Source organism: Schistocerca piceifrons, chromosome 7 (assembly GCF_021461385.2).
Source record: "Schistocerca piceifrons isolate TAMUIC-IGC-003096 chromosome 7, iqSchPice1.1, whole genome shotgun sequence".
Lineage (NCBI taxonomy): Eukaryota > Metazoa > Arthropoda > Insecta > Orthoptera > Acrididae > Schistocerca > Schistocerca piceifrons.
The window spans coordinates 523,189,681-523,212,916 of NC_060144.1; the positions used below are offsets into that span (position 1 = coordinate 523,189,681).

Below are 23,236 nucleotides of genomic sequence, written 5' to 3' on the forward strand. Positions count from 1 at the left end.
TGGGCAATGGAGTTCTTCACTGCAGACATTCAGGTCAGGCTGCATGGGAGGAATTTTTTGGTGTGTAAGGGATAACAGTTGTCAAAATGCAGGTATTGTTGGTGGTTGGTGGGTTTTAGTGTGGGTAGAGGTGTGAATGGAGCCATCAAAGAGGAAGAGGTCCATGTCACAGAAGGTAGCAGGCTGGGTTGAGGAGGACCAGATAAAGCAGATGGGAGAAAAAGTGTTGAGATTGTGAAGGAATGAGGATAGGACATCTTGGCCCCGAGTTGAGATCATGAAGATATCATTAATGAACCTGAACCAGACTACATGATTGCCGTTTTGGGAGGCTAGGGACATCTCCTCTAGATAGCTCATAAACAGGTTGGCATAGTGGGGTCTCACTGGGCGTCCATGGCTGTGCCGCAGATTTGTTTGTGTACCTTCCCTTCAAAGGTGAAGTAGTTGTGAATTAGGATAAAGGCATTAAGGTATATGAGGAATGAGGTAGCGGATTTGGAGTCTGAAGGACGCTGGGAAAGGTACTTTTCAATAGTGGTAAGTTTATTGTACTAATGCATGCATGTAATATTCAGAACACATGCACATATACAAGAAAAAAGAACATGCATGGAAATTAACTGCAAAGAATACATAATTTACAGAGGCACAGACTCTCATTTACAACATTCAGCATGTCATCAGAAAGACAAAAAACCACGTACTATGCACCAAAAATTCAAGCATTTTGGAACATTATTGGGCATGAAACAGTGGAACACAAATGAACATAAGTCCAACTTGACAGTAGCTGCAATACAAATCTACCTGTATGCTTTGTCCCATCATGCCATCAACACGCTGGCCACCCAGGTTTCACGCACATTTGAGATGGCAACCACAAGATAGATCGTAATGCTCGCAAACAAATACAAGTAACATCTGGAGTATTTCAGTTTACCAATAAAACGAAACTAAAGGGAGAACTGTAGGAATTAGGGACTTTGGTGTGATGACAAACTAAAAATATATCAATAAGAATAATATCACTCCAAAACAAACCCAAAAAAAGAAATCCTCAAGAATAAACCAAACAAAAAGAGTGCACAAGAAACACAGTTTGAAATTTCACTTGACCTATACAGCTCGAATGGTGAAAGTGATACCAGGATCTCCCACACAGCTTGAAAACCTGGTACTGTAAATTTAGCTTCACCAATGTAGCTCAGCTCAAATGAAGACCACGCACCAACAACCCGTAAGTAGCAAAGCTATTATAAAAAACTAACAAGACAAAATAATAACAACACACTCCACAATATGCACCAGGGTAAACTATTAAATATGAACTTCAGCTACAAACCACAAAATCAAAAAAAGTACTCCAACACCAATTTCGATATCCACATCTCATCTCAAAGAAAATTATGAACTTAAAGAAACACAATACTCTTTTTACAATAAGCACCAAAAGTGCATAAAAACGTACTTACACCCAAAAATCACCTAATAAATGAATCTAATTGGGGCACACATGCATGCATGCCGCCCCCCCCCCCCCACACACACACACACACCACACACACAAAAAACCCAAAAATATAATTACTGAAACTCAATGAGAACACCTTGATATATACTCATTCCTGGTTTGAGATGCAAAGACTTTGCTCAGTTCCACAATTTCCACGCACTGATGATATGTCACTCATTCCAACCAGAGATAATACAACTGGAGATATTTTATTTTAGATACCATATCAGTACCAGCAGCAGCAACAAATGAACAACTAGTAAACTTTATTGTAAGATGCATACTTAGTAAAAAATTTCCAACAATGAACAGCACAATGAACTAATAATTTCAAAATGGAAAAACATTAGTAGCCAATAACTAATGGCATTAAAATAACTCATTGACAACAAAAACCAACAACCAAAAACACCAAGTAACAACAGCATTAGGTCCAATGACACCCTAATACCACTCGCAAACAATTTAGAAAGATAAACATTCCACACTAGGATGCACCACTGCTTACTACAAAACACCCTCTACAAGCACGAACTATTTCAAAAACACCGCACCTCCTTCGCATCACACAACACAAAAGGGTTATGACATAGGTCAACGCCAATGAGTGGAACTGGAGGAAATGGTCAATCCTAAGGTAATATGAAATTCAAATCACTAGCTGCTAAATTCAGTGGATTCTTCCCAACAGAAATTTATAACACATGGACGAAGATGGCATCAAAAGCAGATCCCATAAACTAAATTATACAGGTAATGCATACTCCATCACCAAACATCAGATTTGCCACGCCACCTGTTGAAAGATATTGCAAAAATACTCTAGAGTAGTAAATGATTATGATGATATCTCAATCGAAGTATTACAATTTTATGCTGACTTGGTAGTAACACCCTTGTGTTACCTTTCAATCCAGGTGGTGAGCCCTCTATGTTCACAAATTTACACGAGAATACTGAATGTTCAGCAAACCCGAAAATTGCAGTACCACCCATGATCTTCAACTCGTGACATCATCAATAGTGCGAAGCATATATAATATGATGAACATGACATCACTCATTACATCCATGAACAAACATAAATAACATGCTAAATATTTAACCGCAGCAATAGAATGAAACTAACAGGACAACTACGCGGGCAGTAGGGGGTTTTGGGCAGGGAAAAACTAAATATATGACAATAAGAATAGTGACACAATTGCAAAACAAATATAATAAAAAAATAACGCGCACAAAGTTCAAAGCTCTTGGAAAAAAAAGAGTAAGTATTCTGAAATTCGCATGCCCTTTATATGTGGGTTACAATATCAGTAATCCACACACAGCAGAAAAACCCAGAGCTGCTAATTTGACTTTGTCTGTATAGTTCAAATGAAGCCCTTGCTACTGCGAACCTGCACAAAACACAATACTGCAATTTTCACTTCACTTCCATGACAGTTAAAACAAAGCCCTCAGTACCATAAACCAACACACTTAACTCATCAAATCCATTACTGACACCTTCACCTACCCATCTAAAACGAAGTCTACAGTACAATAAACCAAAAGTCGTTCACATAATGACAAAAAGTAATGTAACCAATGTACACAACACCTACCAACCACAATCCAACACAATTACCAAACACTAACAACAAAACCCTGAAATTCATGAAAACTTGCATAATCACATTTCTATGTATACGTACAACTACAAGTATAAACACACCCACTATAGAATTCCACATAAAAAATAAAAATCACAAAAATACTTACCAACCAAAGACACCATCTCATAAATCTAGGCTGGTCAACCCCCTCCCCACCCCAATCTAAAAAGCAAAACGAAATCCATAATTACACCCATACTTCCAAACCCAATGCTCTCCAAATAAACCCCCTCCAAACAAAAGAAGAGCTAAATCACTCCTAATTCACCCTCTTCCCACATTAACCACATTATATGCCCCCCCCCCCCCCCACACAAAAAAGCTCTTTGACTAATGACCCTCGGCCTAAACATTTACCCTATAGCCCTTAGTACTCAATGAAATGGACAAAAATCATCCGTAACATTCTTCTGCTAAAAGTATTCAACTAGATGAAACTGCAAAGTGGAACAGTGCCTCTTCCCTTTCTCTACAATGTATTTAACAGACCCACAATACCCCTCTAATATATTTGTACAAGCCTCAGTACTGCAATCCTTCAACTGAATATTGTGATTAAATCCTAACTGTTGATACCCACTTTTCCCTAAATGCCTACGGGGGAAAAAAAAACACAATCAGAAACTAGTTCCACCCCTCTAAATATAATCCTCAATCAAACCCACTAATACCCATTTAGTCTATCTCTAAATCTGAAAAACATCTGAAAACCAGCTCCCTGACATAGCTCCCAACCCCACTACAATCCATACAAGGACCATCTCTCCCAAATTTGCTTTCCCCAAATTGTGACTCATCTATTTCCACTAGAACTCTCCCCTCCCCCTCCCCATTTCCCCCTAAAAACAATTCATTGCAAGCAAACTTCCCTGCAAAAAGAACAATAACAAAAATAATACATCACGAAAACAACCTCTCAAATGGCCAGCCTAGAAGTTAATTTCTGTAGTATCTGTGACTGGCAAAAAAAAAAAAAAAAAAAAAAAAAAAAAAAAAAAAAAAAAAAAAAAAAAAAAAAAAAAAAAAAAAAACATTAAATCTCGACCATAAGAAACACATGGCACTGATCATTCCAAACTCAAACAAACATGAATCCATCAGCCATAATGCAAAATCGAAACAACTCACATGCAAAACAGCACTAACTCTTCTGATAATGACCTGACACACTCCACTCTCAACGCCAAATGACTCGCCAACATACCTAACAAAAAGATTTGAAACAAACAACCAAGACAAGAGAGCACCATCAATACTACAACACGCCATCTACAAATACAATCCGTCTGAAAAACACCATGTCATTATGGCATGACACAACGTAACACAGTTACATCACGGGTCAAAGCAGAAAACTTTAGATTGACCCGACCCTTCTTTCTGAGAATTACCTCTTAACAACAGCTTAATTTCACTTCTGTAAAGAAAGAAGGCAATGTATGATCTTACAAATCAATAAAAATAGTAATTTTCTTTGATCTTGTAAAATCTTTGGTAGGTCATTGAATTCGGATAATGAAACTAATATGGTAGGCCTATAGCATTAGATGTCTGCCCTTGCATGGATCAAGTCATCTCTTAGCAACTGAAAAAACAGGGTCGCTTTAGCAAATGACACAACAGGAATAAGATTCAATTCAGAGTGAGGAAACATTAGGCCTACATATGGTGCGCCAAAAGGTTTGGTGCTTGGCCCATTCCTGTTCTTGATCATCTTAAATGATTTACCCACGATACTGGAGGGCTCTTCAAATACTTGCTGATGGGTATGCTATATTCAAAAAGGACTTGAACTCATCATAACTGATACTGTCATGAGAATAATGAAACAGATTTAAAACTGGTTCACAGCAAAACAGCTTAATCCTTTGTTTTATGAAACAAATGAAAAAGATTTAAAAACGTAACACAAGTAGAAATCAATGTGCACACATAGGTTGAGGCTCAATGTACATACTTCATGGGCTTCCAGTTATAAACATACATGGCAACAGCATCTGGACAAGTTAACCAAAAAGCCCAGTTCCCCCTCTTTGCACTCAGAAATCTCTCTCTCACTTTGTTGATCTGCACACAGTGTTGTTGATGTATTCGCATATTTGCTCTGAGTTCTGTCTTACGACGATCTTCTGGAGCACTGCAGCTAATGTGAAGAGAGTTTTTATGTGAGAGAAGAATGCAATAAGAATATTGTGCACAGCTGATAACTGAATATCTTGCAGAAGAATTTTAAGTGACCTCGGGATTTGTACACTCGCATGCCAATACTTAAAGTCCCTAATACTATTTGTGTTTAATAACAAGAGTGAATTTAGGATGAACTCAGTAACTCACAACCTCAATACTAGTAGTAGGAATAACTTCCAAACAGACTGCGTATCTTTCTCAAAATGGAGTTTTGTATCCCGATGCAAAAATTAGGTTGTCTGAACCTGCCAATACCTGAAGATGGCATTGTCTCAAAGCATGACGATGATGTGGCACGTGATGCCACATGTGCACAAACATAAAGAGAATTGAACATTGGCTAAACTTATTTTGTGTCTATCTATATTACTTTCTGAAACGCAGGTTCTAATGACAGACTGATCTATAGAATAGCCTTGGTCTCGGTTGGGTTGGAACGTCACAGTTTGACAGTCGGCTGATGAAGCAGTATTCAACATTTCAGTTAGACCCAAACATATATAACAGGTTGCTAGTGAAAATCAGAAAGAAAATTGAATATCCCTAAATATTTAAGACAAAGTAAGAGAATAGATCATTAAGCACTCCTAAAATATATCAGAATACTGAGGAATATGCTCATGAACATAACTACAAGACTAATATTTGTATTAGCGATATCCTGACTTTATCAGTATACAGACAGCTGATGGCGGTATGCGCGAAGACGAACAAGTGTATGTAGGCCTACCTAACTACCATGATTAGTGGGTACATAAGTGCTAGTCAGTTCATCTGTTGTGAGCATACTTTACAGACATGGCAAGCTATAGTTGCCTGGCTTTCACTATATAACTTAATTTGTGCCACATCCCTTAAAAACTGTTCTTCATGATAGGATTTACAGAACACGATGAGTGAATGAATGAACTGTTCCTACACACAATGTGCTTCGAAAACTTGATATGTTTAGCTGAAACATTCATTTAATATTTTTCCATTATATAGATGTCTACTAGATACGTCTTGATTCATGTGCAGCTAAAATAACCAAATGAAGAAAAGAGGTTGACACCTTACCATATCATCGTTGTATAGCGGTGCTGATGCTGCATTCAGCGTGGTTTCATCATGCAATATATTACTGGTAGGTAATGATGTACTCAAATTAATGGGTACTGTCGGATGCTGAACGTCGCTAGGAGCCGAAGCCTGTTGGTATTTAGAAAGAAATTGTGTCCAATACAATACATTGTTCGAAGACAAAGCATCGCTCAAGCAAGTTACGTCAACTAGAAAACCATTTATATGGGCGGACAATAGGTTGACAATGTTTCATGTATAGATATGGGGACAAGATATGTTAAATATTTGATAGCCACGAAAGCTCAATAAATGAACCTTCGCTTCCGAAATAAGGATTTGAGGTAACATTTACTCACTGTGCCATATGTATTGTTTACTTCCATGACAATCTCTCTAGCTACACTAATTTAAAAAACTACTAATTTTTATTACAAGTGACACTAAAACAAAACTATAAATAACAATCACTACCCTTCCCAAATCGATGGCTGACAGCCACAGACATTATACAATAACAAAGATGCAGCGATATCGCAGGTCATACAAATTTCTACTGATATTAGTAAAAATGTACCGGTCCTAGAAACGATTAACGGAAGGCACTCGATATTAATCAGCACAAATTCCACCAGTTAATCCGATTTTCCATAATGTGCTTTGCAGTTTCTCTGCATTTCTACTGTCTCTCCAGTGAGTTGTACCTTTACTTCGTTGTCTTACGGTATTTTCAATTGCATTGTAGTAGCCTACTGTAATGTTTCAAATTCGAACAAATTAGCACATGGAGTGTATCATGCACTGCTAGATGTTACTTGAAAATGTTGATTTGTTTCTAACTACAATAACTGGTTTTCGGCAGTGACAGTAGTAGGGTGTGACTGTTGTACAGTTCTATGCGTCTCTGCAATCGCTGTCGCTGTCACTATCAGTCGTTGCCGGCATATTACTCTTGGCATTTCACTATTACTGTGACCAGTGTCCTCAGACTGAATATTTTAATAGATAAATTTGAGGCTACGCTATAGATTTGGAACGCAAAATTACACTTTTAAGAAGTTTTTGTTTGTAATTAGAATTAAATATAAGTTTTTTGTTGACGACAGTCATCGTAATATTCATTTCCTGAACACAGCTTCTTTACGCTACTGGAGTTGCCACATTAATGTCTGTGCCTGGTCAATCTCATGGCAATACGATATTTTCTATAATGTTTCCGCATGTGAATAGTGAGGTTTAAGGGCACCCTTCAAACTGTGCAGCCAAATATCACCCAGCTCTGCTATCCCAGCAGTCGCGCAATTTACTTCTTCCATTTACTTGTGTTCGGTCAAACTCTGTGTCTCACTCTTGAGTCTGAGGACATTGCACCCTGTGAGTCTTTTTGCAGGCACAGATTGCCTATGCGTCTTTTTGTGGGCTCACTTTGTCAGACCTCAGCTCCATAAGGCAGACTGTCTGTATCCATTTGATGAGTGTTTACGGACCATCAGCGTCTTCTCTGTTTCAGAACTGTTGCGATGACACTGTATTGGGTCTTTCAGAGAACTCTCATGACAAGAGAACTTATGTAACAATGAGGAATAATATTTAATGGAAAAAACTGTAAAGGCTTTGCCTGGTAACACTATCAAAAACTGCAATGAAAAAGACGAATGTCATAAACAATAGCGAATATTGTTTTATTCGTTTCATAACATACAATTTCTAATCATATGATTAGTGTACCGGAGACACGTCAAAAAATGGATCACACAACTTTGGCCTAATTGGTTTAAAGAATTTTAACATTAATATAAACTTTTATTTTTCTTTCCTCGCTTTTGTGAAGGACAGCTACATTTACACACAAGACTATATGTAAATTTATCCTGCTCAATGTTCAGTTCATCCTTCATGAACTCCTCAACAGCGTAGTAGCAGAGTTTGACAAGTACATCATATAGCTTTGTTTTCAGTGACTCTGGGTTCATACTCAGAAAATTCTTTCCTTTTTGCTTGGTATGAATTTTCATTGCCATATACTAAGGAGACTGCGTATAGAGGTTAAGCGATGAGTGGGAAGCATAAAATTGTCTTTGTTTCTCATGTTAAACGTGTGATTGAAACAGTTTTTCTCGAATAACTCAAAATTGCTGTGTAGAAAGATGATAATATCATAGATGTATAAGGAGGGAACTGTTAATAACTGTTGTTTTTCAAATAGTGGGCGACATGATGTCCTTGGATGGGCAGTAAACATGTCCCTTATTATTCTTTTCTGTAACTTTCATATGCACAATATATTGCTTGAATTTCCCCAAAAAATAATACCATACCTTACAACTGATTGAAAGTAGCTGTGGTATGCAATTTTCCATGTATTCATGTCTGTTGCAGCAGCTAATATTTGCATAGCAAATGCAAAGCTACATAATTTGTTTAACAGGTAGTCAACATGTTTATTCCAAAAAAAAATTTATCTAGGTTTAACCCTAAAAGCTTCACATAATCCACTTCTTCTACATCCTGATTTTTATGAGTTATTTTAATTTCTTGGGGCTTTGACTGTTTTGTTCTGAATTGGACCATGTGGTTTTTGGGGATATTCAGTATTAATCCATTCAGTTGGAACCATGTTTCTAGTTTGTTCAATGTGTTTATTATGTAGAGAGGGATGTTTTCTGGCTCCTGGTTTTCAATTAATACAGATGTGTCATCTGCAAATAAAATCGATGGAGTATTTATATTGTTCGGCAAATCATTAACATAGAACAAACACAAAATAGGTCCTAGAATCGAGCCTTGAGGGACACCTTGGGCTACTGTTTTCCATTTTGAATAGTAATTTGCTGCATTTGATGAGACAATCGCTCTTTATTTCCTATTTGATAAGTATGAAGTAAGCCAATTTAGAACATTACCTATGACCCCATACTTGTCCAGCTTATAGATGAGCAGTGCATGATTTACAGAGTCAAAGGCTTTTTTTGAGATCACAAAAGATTCCTTCAACTTTATTATGGTTGTCTAATGATTTGCTGATCTTGTCAATAAACTTGTTAATTGCGTCAATAGTACTTTTGGCACGCTGGAAGCCAAATTGGTTTTATGTAATAATATCATATTTCTCCATAAAATTTCGAATCTGCATAGCAGCAGCATTTTCAAAGATTTTTGATAGGACTGGAAGGAGGGAGATGGGACGGTAATTCCCCATATCCTCTCTTGACCCTTTTTTGTGCAACGGTTCTACTTCTGCATACTTCAGCACCTCTGGGAAGCTTCCTTGTTCAAAGGATTGGTTTATTATTTTAGATAGTGGGTATCCTATTATTTTACACACAAATGTCAGGACTTTTGCTGGTATTCCATCCCAACCAGCAGAATTTTTGTTTTTTAGTTTTAATATAATTTTTTCTACATCTATTGTTGAAACTGTTTTGAATTTTGTGAGGCATTCAGAATTATGATTTAGTTCAAATGGACATACATTGTTCTCATAATCTGCAACATTAAGCTCTGGTTTCACTACATTAATGAAGAAGTCATTGAATCATTCTGAAATTTTAGCCAGATTTACGCTGATCTCATCTTCAAGCTTAATTATAACTAATTCCATGTCTAGAGGCTTTGATACCTAATTTGTGTTTTACATCTGACCACAATGCCTTTGATTTATTCTCATGTTTTAAGATTAATTTATTATTTGTCATTTGCTTTGCTGCTTTGACAACTTTCTTAAATGTACTTTTGTATCGTTTAACATATTCAATAGATTCAATTTTTTTTATTATGTCTTAGTTCTTTATGTAGCTGTCTTTCCTTAGCACTGGAGATTTTTATACCTTTAGTGATCCATTATAATTTTCTCATTTTATTAAAATAAGTTTTTTGTGGAAACATTTCATTGAAAACACTTAGAAAATCCCTTAGAAATGCTTCAAAATTTGCTGTGCATAATATATTTTTGTCAAAGTGCCATTCTGTCTCCTTCAGCTTATAATCGAATAGAGTCAAAGTTTGTTGGTTGAAGATCCTTTTTACATAAGCTTTTTTACATGGGACTTCTCTACCTGCTCTGGGTAGCTCAATGAATAATGCTGAATGATCAGAAATTCCTAGATCTAGACAAAATTTATATCCATCTTCAAATACGTAATTTGTTAAAATATTGTCAATGCATGTAGCTGACAGAGCATTCTCTCTTGTAGATTCAGAAAAATTTAATTTGAAGCCATATTTTTTTTATTAATTTTGATACCTCACATGTTTCATTCAACACATTGATGTTGAAATCAGCAGCAACTATAATTTTTTTCCTCTTTTCTTTACTGAGGTATTCTAACAAACTCTGAAATTTACGTAGGAAACACTCAGTTGTCACTCTTCCCTGGGATTCTATAAATTGATATTATAACAACATTTAAGTCCTTTAACTCAACACAGCAACTCTCAAAAATACACTCTTCATTAAAACAATTGAAGTCACATCTTACATGGTAATCTAAATCAGAATGGATGAGTATGCATGAACCTCCTCATAACTTATTTATCCTATAAAAGCTGGTAGCTACCTTGAAGTTTTCAATTTTATTTAAGATTTTTATGGTATCACTACCAAGCCATTGATCATTTAAACAAATTACTTTAACATTTAGAAATTCAGATAAAAAACTTAGAGCTTCTGTTACATGAGTATTCAGCTCTTAAACCATTTATATTACAATACATTATATAGTTACTACTAAGATCATCAATTTTATTTTTTAAAGACCTAATATTTAATAATGAGCCATCCTCACAAAAGGGTAGGTCTGGATTCTTCTGTAGCAGCCCATCAGCTTGCTCACTTGGCTTGTACATTTCTTTGTCACTTTGCTATTGTGTACTTACATCCACAGTTACATTCTTGATGGCACTGGATCTGGATGGCGCTGAAGTGATTTCCCTGGTGCCAGCCACAAAAAAAATCACTGTTCCTCTCTGGAGCTTTCCTTGTTCTGGAAGACACACATACAGCAGCTTGTTTGTCTCTCAGTATTTTTGGAGCTTGCAAAATTTGTGCTTCATTTCTTTTTGACTTGAACCATTTCATAATTTGAGTTTGTTTCCCAGCTTGAATGTTACTTTCTGGCCTATTGGTTTTAAACCATTTTGTGATTTGACACTGATTGATGGCTATATTGTTCGCTGCATGAAAAGAACGCTTTGTTACTTGTGATCGATTTCCACTTGTCCTGGGTACTTCATTGCACCGCTAAATACGAGTAAAAATTTTTTCTGTACGTACCTCCTTTCCTAATGCATTTAAATGAAGACTGTGAACTGTATGGAGCCTTCGCTCCAAACTGTTTACGTCAATAACGTCTGCATTTACGAAGTGAGTACATTTTTCACTGAAACTCTTGTTTGCATCATGAATTTCACTGTTTACACACAACCACCTCGGTAAATCGTGACGATGCAGGATATTTACAACGAGTACATTCGTGTGAGATAAATTATTGAGGCATTTTCTCAATTCTCTGCTAGCCTTGAACGACTCATTTCTATATACGTCATTTCATCCTCCCAGTAATACAACAAAGCCATCCTTACACAGACTATTTACTTCACGTAATTTTGTAAGGGTTTTCAGTTCACTTAATGGAGCCCCAGGCTTCACGAAACCGTTTGCCCTGTAATTGCATTTTTCTGTCAGCACTGCGGCAATTCCACGGCCGTGGCTATCGCCTAATACACATATTATTCCGTATTTTACAATGTTAGCAGTCGAAAGTTCATCGAGCAACGGTTTGTTTACTTTTTGTGGTTCATTTCGTAGCTTTTCGACTTCGGCTGGCGTGTTCATTTCATCTTCAGTAGTGAATACTCCCACAAGGTCGTTATACGTTCTAGTTTGACAGTTTTTATGCATTAAAGTTTCACTGCTTATACACATTGAAGTTTCACTGCTGCTTTGAGATTGTACTTTCTAAGTGCAGTTTTTATCCCCACTGTTTATACATACTGAAGTTTCACTGCTATTTTGGGATTGTACTTTCTGAGTGCAGTTGTCTCCCGTCATTGTTTGCCACTTGTTTGCAGATGTCGAGTCTCCTTGCTTCTTCAGCAACTCACATTTTTCCGCATGAAGTTTCTTTATGTCCAGCTTTAAAGCACCGACTATAATTTGTAAACTGGATATTCGTTCGTTTAGCTTCGAGATCTCGTCCATACAATTTACACTCGTATTCTTTTTACTACCGAAATTTACTTTTTTTCGTGGGGATACACGAATTACTTTTACACTCGCCGCCATCTTGCCAAAGTGATAAATCATGTTCATGGAATTCCGTATGAAGACAGCCGAGAATTAATATCCGGTATGAAAACCACCTTGTGACTCAGAGGAGATTCGTATGGTCTGAATTTCCAGTCTTTGAAACAATATTTTTCCAGTAGACCTTAACCATGGAGATAGAATACCGTAAAGAGGCAATGCCACGACCAGAATGAAGAAAACTGATGAAGGCTCCGCCATGTTTCCGGAAGTCAAATGAAAGGGCATGGTACATGACAGTGCGTAAGGAAATTACGACATTGCATCTATTAGCGTTTATTAACAGTATTTTCTTTACGTATAGCGCAATTACAGTTTATACAAATCATCTGTTATCAGTGTCTGTAATTTGCATTTAAATACTGTAAACCCAGATGGTCACTAGCAGAGCATTTACAAGTAGGAGATGCGGTCTGTAAAATTTAGTTTAGTATCCATCTTCATGTGCTTCAGTGAACCCTTTCCTACAGAGAACTTTCGAAGAATAACAGTCATTTTAGAGAAGAACGTTCTACAGAAATATTACGTTAATTTCGGTCGTATGTGTCGTTCATTTCACTTTCACAGTAAAAACTGTGTTGCACTGAGCATGGAGACACCTCCCCACACTGTAGGTATACTGCGATCTAAGCCACACAGGCAGTCGAATACGCAATGAAGTTTATATTTGAATGTATATTTACTAAAATAATAGCCAAAATACGCCTTTCTCTTTCCCATGAATCAGATTACTCTGCTTACACGAAGTTACGTAAAGAACCAAATTTTGTGAAGTTGCGTAGAGGACTCCCCTTATATTTTTCGTAGTTTATTTTTGTTATATTTTTATAATTGCAGCAAAACACTTGGAAACTTGCCCATTATCTACTATAAGTTTTCCGTACTTGCACTGCAGTTTTAGTTGTTATGAGGAAAATGCGTTAAATATTGCAAAGTGCAGTTAAATAAGGAGTGAATGTAAAATCAAGCTTTGCTACAGGTCAGTCTCACTATAAGGGAGGGAAGTGGTGGGAGGGTGAGGGGTGAATATCGTACTTTAGTCCCATGACTACCCTTCCACATATCGATTTCTAAGATTCAGTACCAGATTAATTTACACATTGCACATTGTACCTTATCTACATAATGATTGGAAGCTATAAATTAAAATATCTAGCTACCTGTTATAGATCGAAGCATTGGAGAACAACTATCACTGTATAAAGTCATACCAATATTTACTAATGGAGTAATTTGTACTTTATACTTGCATATGAAGGGCTTCTATCATAAGCTGAAGCTATAATTTAAAACAAATAACTGTTTGTTCACAGCAAATTAAAGAGCTTGCCTCCTGTAATCTATGTTGTCTAATTTGAAAGCATGTTTCAGTTTTCAGAAAGCAACAAAAACAGTTACTGCAGTAATGCCCATTGCAACTGCCAAGAAACTGAGTCATGTAAAACGGACGTAATTGACCACACTTTCCAACCAGCAACTAAGTTAGTAGTCACAAAAAACAAAACAAAAATGCCTACCGGTACAATTTCATGGTCCTGACGGATCAGCAATGCTACTAAGTATGATTCAGGCCTTTGTTAGCTTCTCCAACATCACAAAATTCTCAGAATATAATATGCTTTGAAGAACTTAGATCAAACGGCCTTTATTACACAAGTAAACAAATACATCACTGTACACGAAATCAGAAGTTACAGAGCACAATCGTAAGAATAATTACTCGAATTTTCAATCTTTTTTCTATATATATGCGTCCATTTATACTCTATGCACACTGCACACGCGACTCTGAAAAGAAACTCAGCAACTGTGTAGCTTATGAAACCATAAACGAACTCTCTAACATTTAAAACACCCGCAGAATGGTTTCCTGAAAAATGACTACAACTAGTACCATGTGACACCGCAGGGAGCGCTAAATAACACGCCACAGCCTCTCTATGGACTCTCTATCTCTTTGAGCTTAGCACAGATACACCATCCAATATCACTGGAAGAATCCCTTCAGTCTTCCTTTTCTTGCATAATTTTTAATGTGGCTGAATTTCGTACAATTTATGATCATGTGCCTTCTCCAAATAGAGCATTAAAATAATCACACTGACAGTAGTATCAGCACTAAAGTATACATTTTTCAGTGAATTAAGTCTTTGGAATTGCTGTACCATTATGTAGCTGCATACGGATAAGTCTGGCACTGTGTCTACATCCCAACAGCTAGCATTATTCAGTGATGAGGTCTCTACTTTAAGATTCAATAGCTTTCTGCAACTTGATGCTTCAGCCACATATGTGACCTGAGCTTGATAAAAAAACTCAAAAATAGCAAATGTTACAATCATATTCGTAGAACTGTCAGAGATTCTCCGTAAATACATTAACACAGCATCGAAAACCACACTGAAAGTCTGTTTTGGCTTTCTTGTAGTTAGTTAGTTAGTTGTTAATCCATCCATAGATGATTTACAAAATGATGTGAAACATGTTATCTTAATTAAAAATGGAAACAATTTTTAAAAAATCTAGTTTATGCACACAAGAATATTATCCTATAAAAATCCTCAAACATTATTCATTTGTATCACAACACTATTCACTGTCCACACAAGCACACACTTCACTGAACTGCAATGCACTGTGATCTGTGAGTCTATTGTCTACTTTTATAGGAGCAATTTGTTTTCACTTGATTTGTGGCCATAAAATGTTTCCATACTCTGCACACAATTGCTTTGATTGCAGGCTTTCCATATAAAAATATTAGGGGCGTGAAAAAGAGTGAGAGATAAATTAAGAATAAGAGCGACCATCCACTGAAAAATTAAACTTCTTGTATGAAGAGGAAACAGTTGTCAAACAAAGATATTTTAATTTGTCTTTAAAAGTGTTCTTATATTCTATCAATACCTCCCATATGCCAATAAGATGGTAAAATATTTTGAAGTAGTGATGACTCGTCCAAAAAGACACATGTCCCACAAATTTTCATTACGAAAATTATTTTGTCTATGCTGCATTTTTTGTACAAGAAGTGATACATGTACTACAATACCTTTATGCCATACTGTAGTTTAAGATCTTAGCTAAACGACTCTGCTGTAGATTTTGCAGTATGATGTTACCTCTGTCCCCAAGAGGAGCCAAGGTATATGCTGCAACAACTGACCCAAGATTAATTCACAACTGATATACCCAAAGAAATAGAATACCACAGACAGACAACACTGAATCAACACAGAAGCAAACCAGACAACTTTATGACATGTTTTACGTCATCAAAGAAATGGTCGTGGTATAAGGTAGTGGCAGATAATGTCCAAAGTAACTACAAAATAAAATGCAGCTGTTAATGTTCAACAGTTACAGTCAAAGTGAAACTAGCTCTGGTTATGATGGATAAACACATAATACATATAGTATTTCAGCAGCGGCTGTAAGATATACATACAAATATTCTATTCCCAGACGATCTACTGCATTGGATTCAGAATAAGAGGACATTCAATACAAAACATTCCCAAATCAGCTGGAGATATATGAAAACCTTGTCAGGGTCATTGTAATTTGGGCCGACTGACCTTTGAAATGACATATTCAGTCTGAGAGTAGTAACTGAGCTGGATTAAAATTCTATGTTGATGAATAACTGAATATATTTACTAGCTCGAAAAAAAATCGCAACAGGAGGTCAGCAGAAGATCACAAACTATTCAGTGATACCAATAACATTCCTGAGCTTAAGAATATTCCATGAAAAGCAGGAGAGTTGTTACTACTGTAACGAGGAACGACAAATAATAAGTACAGAGCAACTACACATGGAACAAACAAAAGCATATCAAAATTCACACATCAAGGAATTAACAACATGCAGAAATCATAAAGGCATATACAAAACACAGCTCCCCTGGCTGCAGGCGCGGAACTGCCTGATATCTACGATTCACTTGTGATTCTTCAATTTATCCAGGCGTATTTCATGACGAAATAGATCTCGAGTGAACAGCCTGGTGTGATTGTACAAAGGACACAATATTTTGGCAATCGATCTTGTAGCCATCATCAGTTGTGCAGGAAAACGCACATGCCGCCAGGACACAAGGATACAATATTTCGGCAATCGACCTGGTTGCCATCATCAGTTGTTTTATGGCGATGTCCAGCGTCTGCGTATCTTTTTCATAAGACACGATATGGGCCAGTGAGAGGGGGGGTTGTGGAGGTGGCGTGAAACTGGCAGTTTGGAGCGCTAAGTGCGAGCAGTTGTCTAAATCGCGATGCATGTAAGTGGTTGGCGTAGCATGTCTGGAGGCCTTGGGAGGTTGGATCTGAGCAATGTGGTCTCTTAGCCAGCAAAGAGAATCCTTTTGGTCTTGCATTGAGGTCTGTAGAGAATTACGAGTAGCATCGAAAAAGTTCCCAGGAAAGAGCAACGGTTCGCCATAGGCCAGTTCCACAGCCAAGGAGTCAATGTCCAGCTTACATGTGGTTTGTAGGCCAAGGAGATCTGCCAGATGGTCAGACGTCCAGGTGGTTTGATGGCACATGAGCACCGCCTTCAGGGAACGATGCTAACAGTAATAGTATTACTGGCAGGATGTAGGTCTATGTCTTGTGAAGTATATACACACAGAACTTTGCCAGCTGTGTGAACACATCAGATCCGAACTGCTAGCTGCAGTCAGTAGTTAAGAGCTGTTGGCAGCCGACTCTTGCTAGCAATGCCGATGCAAAGTTGGAGGCTAAGGTTACCACAGAGATACTGTCCACCAGCACTGCCTCCGGCCAGCCCATAAAGTGATCAGTCATGGTCACCAAAAACCACTAACCATCTGACAGAGGAAGCAAACCTATAATGTCAAGGTGTTCATATGTAAAACGTACAGTTCCCTCCAGAAAATCGTTGACTATAGCATGCATCACGTAAGCTGACACTTCCGTGTATAGAGGCGGAGCAGTGAAGGGACGTGAACTGCGCATGTGTGGCTAAAGATAGTGGGCGAACAAAGTCCATGTTGCCAAACTGCATTGCTGTGAACAACAGGCAGGCTCATTTGCCTATGGTACATCGTATTATACGATCAAATCTATGAGGGGAACAGTAAATATTAAAACCAATTTCGATCAGTCGTCATCAGAGAAATATTAATTGGCATTGTGACAATGTTGCATCCACTGCTCCAGGGATTTGGTGTGCCTGAAGTCGGGAGGCGTGAACAGCTGGCACAGCTTTGTGAAGACGTGAAGTACATTTTTTCTCAAAATGACAATTGTCTAACGACAAGATCATTGAAACTGTTTGTAATAATTATCATTTATTGCGATTTGAACTTTATTATAAATAAAAATGTAATGCACATCAAAATTAACTTCAGGTACAATATTATAAGTAAAAATTTAATGCACAACAAAATTAACTTCAAGTACAAACCGAAGTCATTATATTTGCTTGACAACTGCTTCTACTCAATAGAATTTTTAAAACTGTGTATAAGATGTGTGTGTTGATGTGTTTGACTGTACTTTAGTGTAATCACCATGCATAAAAAATAATTAGTGGTAGAAAAGACTAATGAAAAGTCTGCCATAAAAATGGTCAGTAAATTGTCATACTTTTGCTATCAACAGGCATAATGAGTGTAAACTATCTTTTCCGACATTACAGTGAGAGACCAAAGTTATACTCTATTGAACAAGCAAACAATTAACCGTCATCTGCGAATAACTCTGGAGGAATGATGACCGATAACATCGAAAACCATCGATAAACAGTTACTGTCATTTTAGGGCCTTATCCAGTTTGTGCCTTGGAAATGACAGGGGTTTACATGTGGAAATATCAGACTTTTGACAAATTTATCCAGCTGCATTCTCGCACATTAATAGAGCATACAACATAGTGGGAAACGTCTTCTTGGACAATATGTTGAACATTATAATCTGCATAATTCAAAGGATACAAAGTCCCAATCGAAAAGGCTAGGAAGTTCTCATTTTTATATGCGCAACAGATATATTCACAAACACATTTGTTAAATCATAAGTCTTTAAGACTAAGATATATTATTATTTTGTTCCAAAGTCTGCATCACAATACCATCGTCACTTCTACACTCCTGGAAATTGAAATAAGAACACCGTGAATTCATTGCCCCAGGAAGGGGAAACTTTATTGACTCATTCCTGGGGTCAGATACATCACATGATCACACTGACAGAACCACAGGCACATAGACACAGGCAACAGAGCATGCACAATGTCGGCACTAGTACAGTGTATATCCACCTTTCGCAGCAATGCAGGCTGCTATTCTCCCATGGAGACGATCGTAGAGATGCTGGATGTAGTCCTGTGGAACGGCTTGCCATGCCATTTTCACCTGGCACCTCAGTTGGACCAGCGTTCGTGCTGGACGTGCAGACCGCGTGAGACGACGCTTCATCCAGTCCCAAACATGGTCAATGGGGGACAGATCCAGAGATCTTGCTGGCCAGGGTAGTTGACTTACACCTTCTAGAGCACGTTGAGTGGCACGGGATACATGCGGACGTGCATTGTCCTGTTGGAACAGCAAGTTCCCTTGCCGGTCTAGGAATGGTAGAACGATGGGTTCGATGACGGTTTGGATGTACCGTGCACTATTCAGTGTCCCCTCGACGATCACCAGTGGTGTACGGCCAGTGTAGGAGATCGGTCCCCACACCATGATGACGGGTGTTGGCCCTGTGTGCCTCGGTCGTATGCAGTCCTGATTGTGGCGCTCACCTGCGCGGCGCCAAACACGCATACGACCATCATTGGCACCAAGGCAGAAGCGACTCTCATCGTTGAAGACGACACGTCTCCATTCGTCCCTCCATTCACGCCTGTCGCGACACCACTGGAGGCGGGCTGCACGATGTTGGGGCGTGAGCGGAAGACTGCCTAACGGTGTGCGGGACCGTAGCCCAGCTTCATGGAGACGGTTGCGAATGGTCCTCGCCGATACCCCAGGAGCAACAGTGTCCCTAATTTGCTGGGAAGTGGCGGTGCGGTCCCCTACGGCACTGCGTAGGATCCTACGGTCTTGGCGTGCATCCGTGCGTCGCTGCGGTCCGGTCCCAGGTCGACGGGCACGTGCACCTTCCGCCGACCACTGGCGACAACATCGATGTACTGTGGAGACCTCACACCCCACGTGTTGAGCAATTCGGCGGTGCGTCCACCCGGCCTCCCGCATGCCCACTATACGCCCTCGCTCAAAGTCCGTCAACTGCACATACGGTTCACGTCCACGCTGTCGCGGCATGCTACCAGTGTTAAAGACTGCGATGGAGCTCCGTATGCCACGGCAAACTGGCTGACACTGACGGCGGCGGTGCACAAATGCTGCGCAGCTAGCGCCATTCGACGGCCAACACCGCGGTTCCTGGTGTGTCCGCTGTGCCGTGCGTGTGATCATTGCTTGTACAGCCCTCTCGCAGTGTCCAGAGCAAGTATGGTGGGTCTGACACACCGGTGTCAATGTGTTCTTTTTTCAATTTCCAGGAGTGTATATGAATCTGTTTCTGAACAATCTGACAGTAAATTTACGATCATAGGTTCAAGGCTTATATCCATCATCACTTCCCTGTCAAATTATTCTTTCTGAAGCTTTTCAACATGCCACACAGACTGTGCCCACGCTACAGGTGGGATGTTGCTTATTGCCTCATGCTCAAGCGATTCAGCGAATGTTTTCTTGAATGGTTTTTTTCCTCCAATACAGCCTTATCCTTTGCCCAAATTAATTCAATAGGGCTAAACTGACAGTGACACATGGCTAAACGCAAAACTCTGTGGCCCCATTACGTGGAAGGAAGTCACGTTTGTACATTCTGCACGTGACTTGTATAAATTAACAAGCTGCAAGGGATAGGCACGAGTCTGGTTTATACTGTATTCAATATTTTTATTTTTAAGCTAGGGAAAAATATCCGCTTTTCTGGTGTTTATACTTGATGTGTTCTCTGTAGCAGTAGAATTAAATCTGGCCTTGACCGACTTCGAAGCAAGGTATGACAAGAATTGTGAATCACGTCACGAAACTGACAGCTTTCATTTTCGAATGGTAGTCACTGCTGTTTTTCTTACACGTAAATACAAGTTTACTCTCAGAAACAAAACCAGAAGAAGAATGAGCATGCAGAATAATTATCGAAGAAGCTATTCGTATGAAAACTTTAAAACTGCCAATATCATCACTCATTTTCCAGCAGATCTTCCTGGAATGATTCTAATTGACCATGTTTGTTCAAGGTAATATACTGTTGAATTATCTCTTTCTCTTGTATCATAAATCTTTATATGGGATGTAGTTCGTGCTGCACCTATGTCACTTCTTTGAACTAAAAGTCTCGTCATAACATATCAGGAACACACGTTTTTTAAAATTCTTTACGTTGAAGAAGCGCTTACGATTGAAGTAATTTTCTCCTATATAACTGTAACACGTTTTTGTGATGTCGTGCATCCATCAGTCACATGGAGCATTTTAAAACATCGTTATTAAAACTATCCATTTGTGTTACAGGTTCCTTGCGATTTCAAAGCTTTCCAGACGACAGGAAACCAACTTTTTCCATGGTTCCTAGAGCTCTGAAACTTTCTTTTACAGTTCTCTTGGTTCTGGAGTCCATTCTTGCGTCTTCAGATGTCAACAGTAGGAGACCTGCTTTCAAATTCACGTTTGAAAAAAGCATAAATGCGGTAAATAATCCCCCTCGCCTGCTTGTGAGTACTTCACATTTATTGCCATCACCTGACTTTTTTAAATTCCACTTAAACATTCACAGATACACCTTCACACCTATACTGCTACAAGAAGAAAAAATACAAAAAAGAACTGTCAGTTGAATGAATAATTCAGTTGTCACAAAGTACAGCAACAGTGCAGCACGTAGGCGCGAGATTCTCGCTGTCTGGCTGTAACTCGCTGCTAGCCGCACGGAAAGAGAGTGAATATTATTGGCTGCCAGTGGCTAGTGGAGGGGGATGCGCAGAACGGCTGAAATTTGGGCCGCCTTTTAACATGACGCGGACTGTAGTGCGTGAACGTGGCAGGTCACGTTATAATGCTGACATTAGTGACACATCTGTGTTCACTCCCGGCAGTCTTTTTCCATCCTAGGCCATACGAAACGTTGCGACACTAGAGAGAAGGTTGGATGGGTTTCACAATGGCACAGATTGCGAAAATTGTCGAAAACTTGCTGTAGAATCACAGTCCGTAGGTATGGGCGCCATCTTCCTTACAAACCATCACAGTATATTTGGTCATCGTCACCGGAAACATTGAAAAGTTGTAATTCCAAACCTGATGTGGCGTTTCTGATAAAGGTCTGGAGCTGCTGGTCGTCCCACTCAGCTTTGGACAGTTCTGAAAAGTCTTCAGTTCTTGTCACACTGTTAATGTGCGAGAGACAATTGGCTACTACATTGTCGATGCCAGAAATGTGTTTAATGTCCACAGTAAATTGGTTTATAAACTCTAGCCACGGGGTGTAGCCATGCGGTCTAAGGCACGTTGCCACGATCCGTGCGGCTCCCCCCGTCGGAGGTCCTAGTCCTCCCTCAGGCATGGGTGTGTGTTTCGTCCTTAGCGTAAGATAGTTTAAGTTAGATTAAGTAGTGTGTAGCCCTAGGGACCGATGACCTCAGTAGTTTGGTCCCATAGGACCTTACCACAAATTTCCAATTTATAAAGTCCAGTGATTGTATTGCCTAGGAGACCATTTGTTGCTACTCTGCCTGACAGCATAGATTAGCAGCTTGTGGTCTGTGTAAACCGTAAATTCTCTCTTTTCAATCTGTGGCCAGAAGTATTTAACCATCTTGTATGCAGTCAGCAGTTCATGGTCATATGCTCTCCACTCCTGTTATGATTGTGACAATTTCCACTTGAAGTATTCAGGCAGTTGCCATGAGCCATCTGACAAGTGCTGTAATACCACACCAACAGCTGTTTGGCTTCTGTCTGCCACCAATTCCAAAAGTGGGTCAAGCTTTGCGTGTACAAGGAGTGCTGCATTCGCCATATCCTGCTTTGCAGCCTCAAAAGCAGAGCACATCTTCTCATACCACTACTGGGGTACCCCCTCTGACCTTTGGGACGGTAAGTGTCACATTTAAAGGTATCTGCAGTTCCACAGAATGTGGTAGACAGTAGCAGTAAAAGTTTACCTTCCCTAAGAACTGCGGTAATTATTTAATTGTGGTCGGTCTTAGTGTTTATTGGATGGCTTTGACCTTCTCTGTTAATATTAAGGAGCCTGCATATCATATCTGGTGGCCTAGGAATGCGACTTCAGGTTACCCAAACATGCATTTGGTCGCATTCAGCACCACACCATACTGCTCCAAATGTTTAAATACCTCTTTAAGATGCTGGTGGTGTTGGTCTTTGGAAGATGACTACATGTGTACATCATTGACATGGACAAAGCAAAATGATAGAACTTACAGGACAGAATTGATAAATCTTTGGCAGA

General features: G+C 38.9%; 1 protein-coding gene across 1 annotated transcript in view; it reads right to left on the reverse strand.

The window, feature by feature from the left end:
- Positions 1-6,943, reverse strand: part of LOC124804819 (NEDD4 family-interacting protein 1-like) — a 58,671-nt gene extending 51,728 nt beyond the window's left edge. Inside the window, exons 1-2 of the mRNA XM_047265158.1 lie at positions 6,783-6,943; positions 6,421-6,552 (exon numbers count right to left, since the gene is read on the reverse strand). Of these exons, the coding sequence (XP_047121114.1) occupies positions 6,421-6,552; positions 6,783-6,809 (159 nt within the window). The 5' untranslated portion in view covers positions 6,810-6,943. The remainder of the gene's footprint in view (positions 1-6,420; positions 6,553-6,782) is intronic.
- Positions 6,944-23,236: the final 16,293 nt, after the last annotated feature.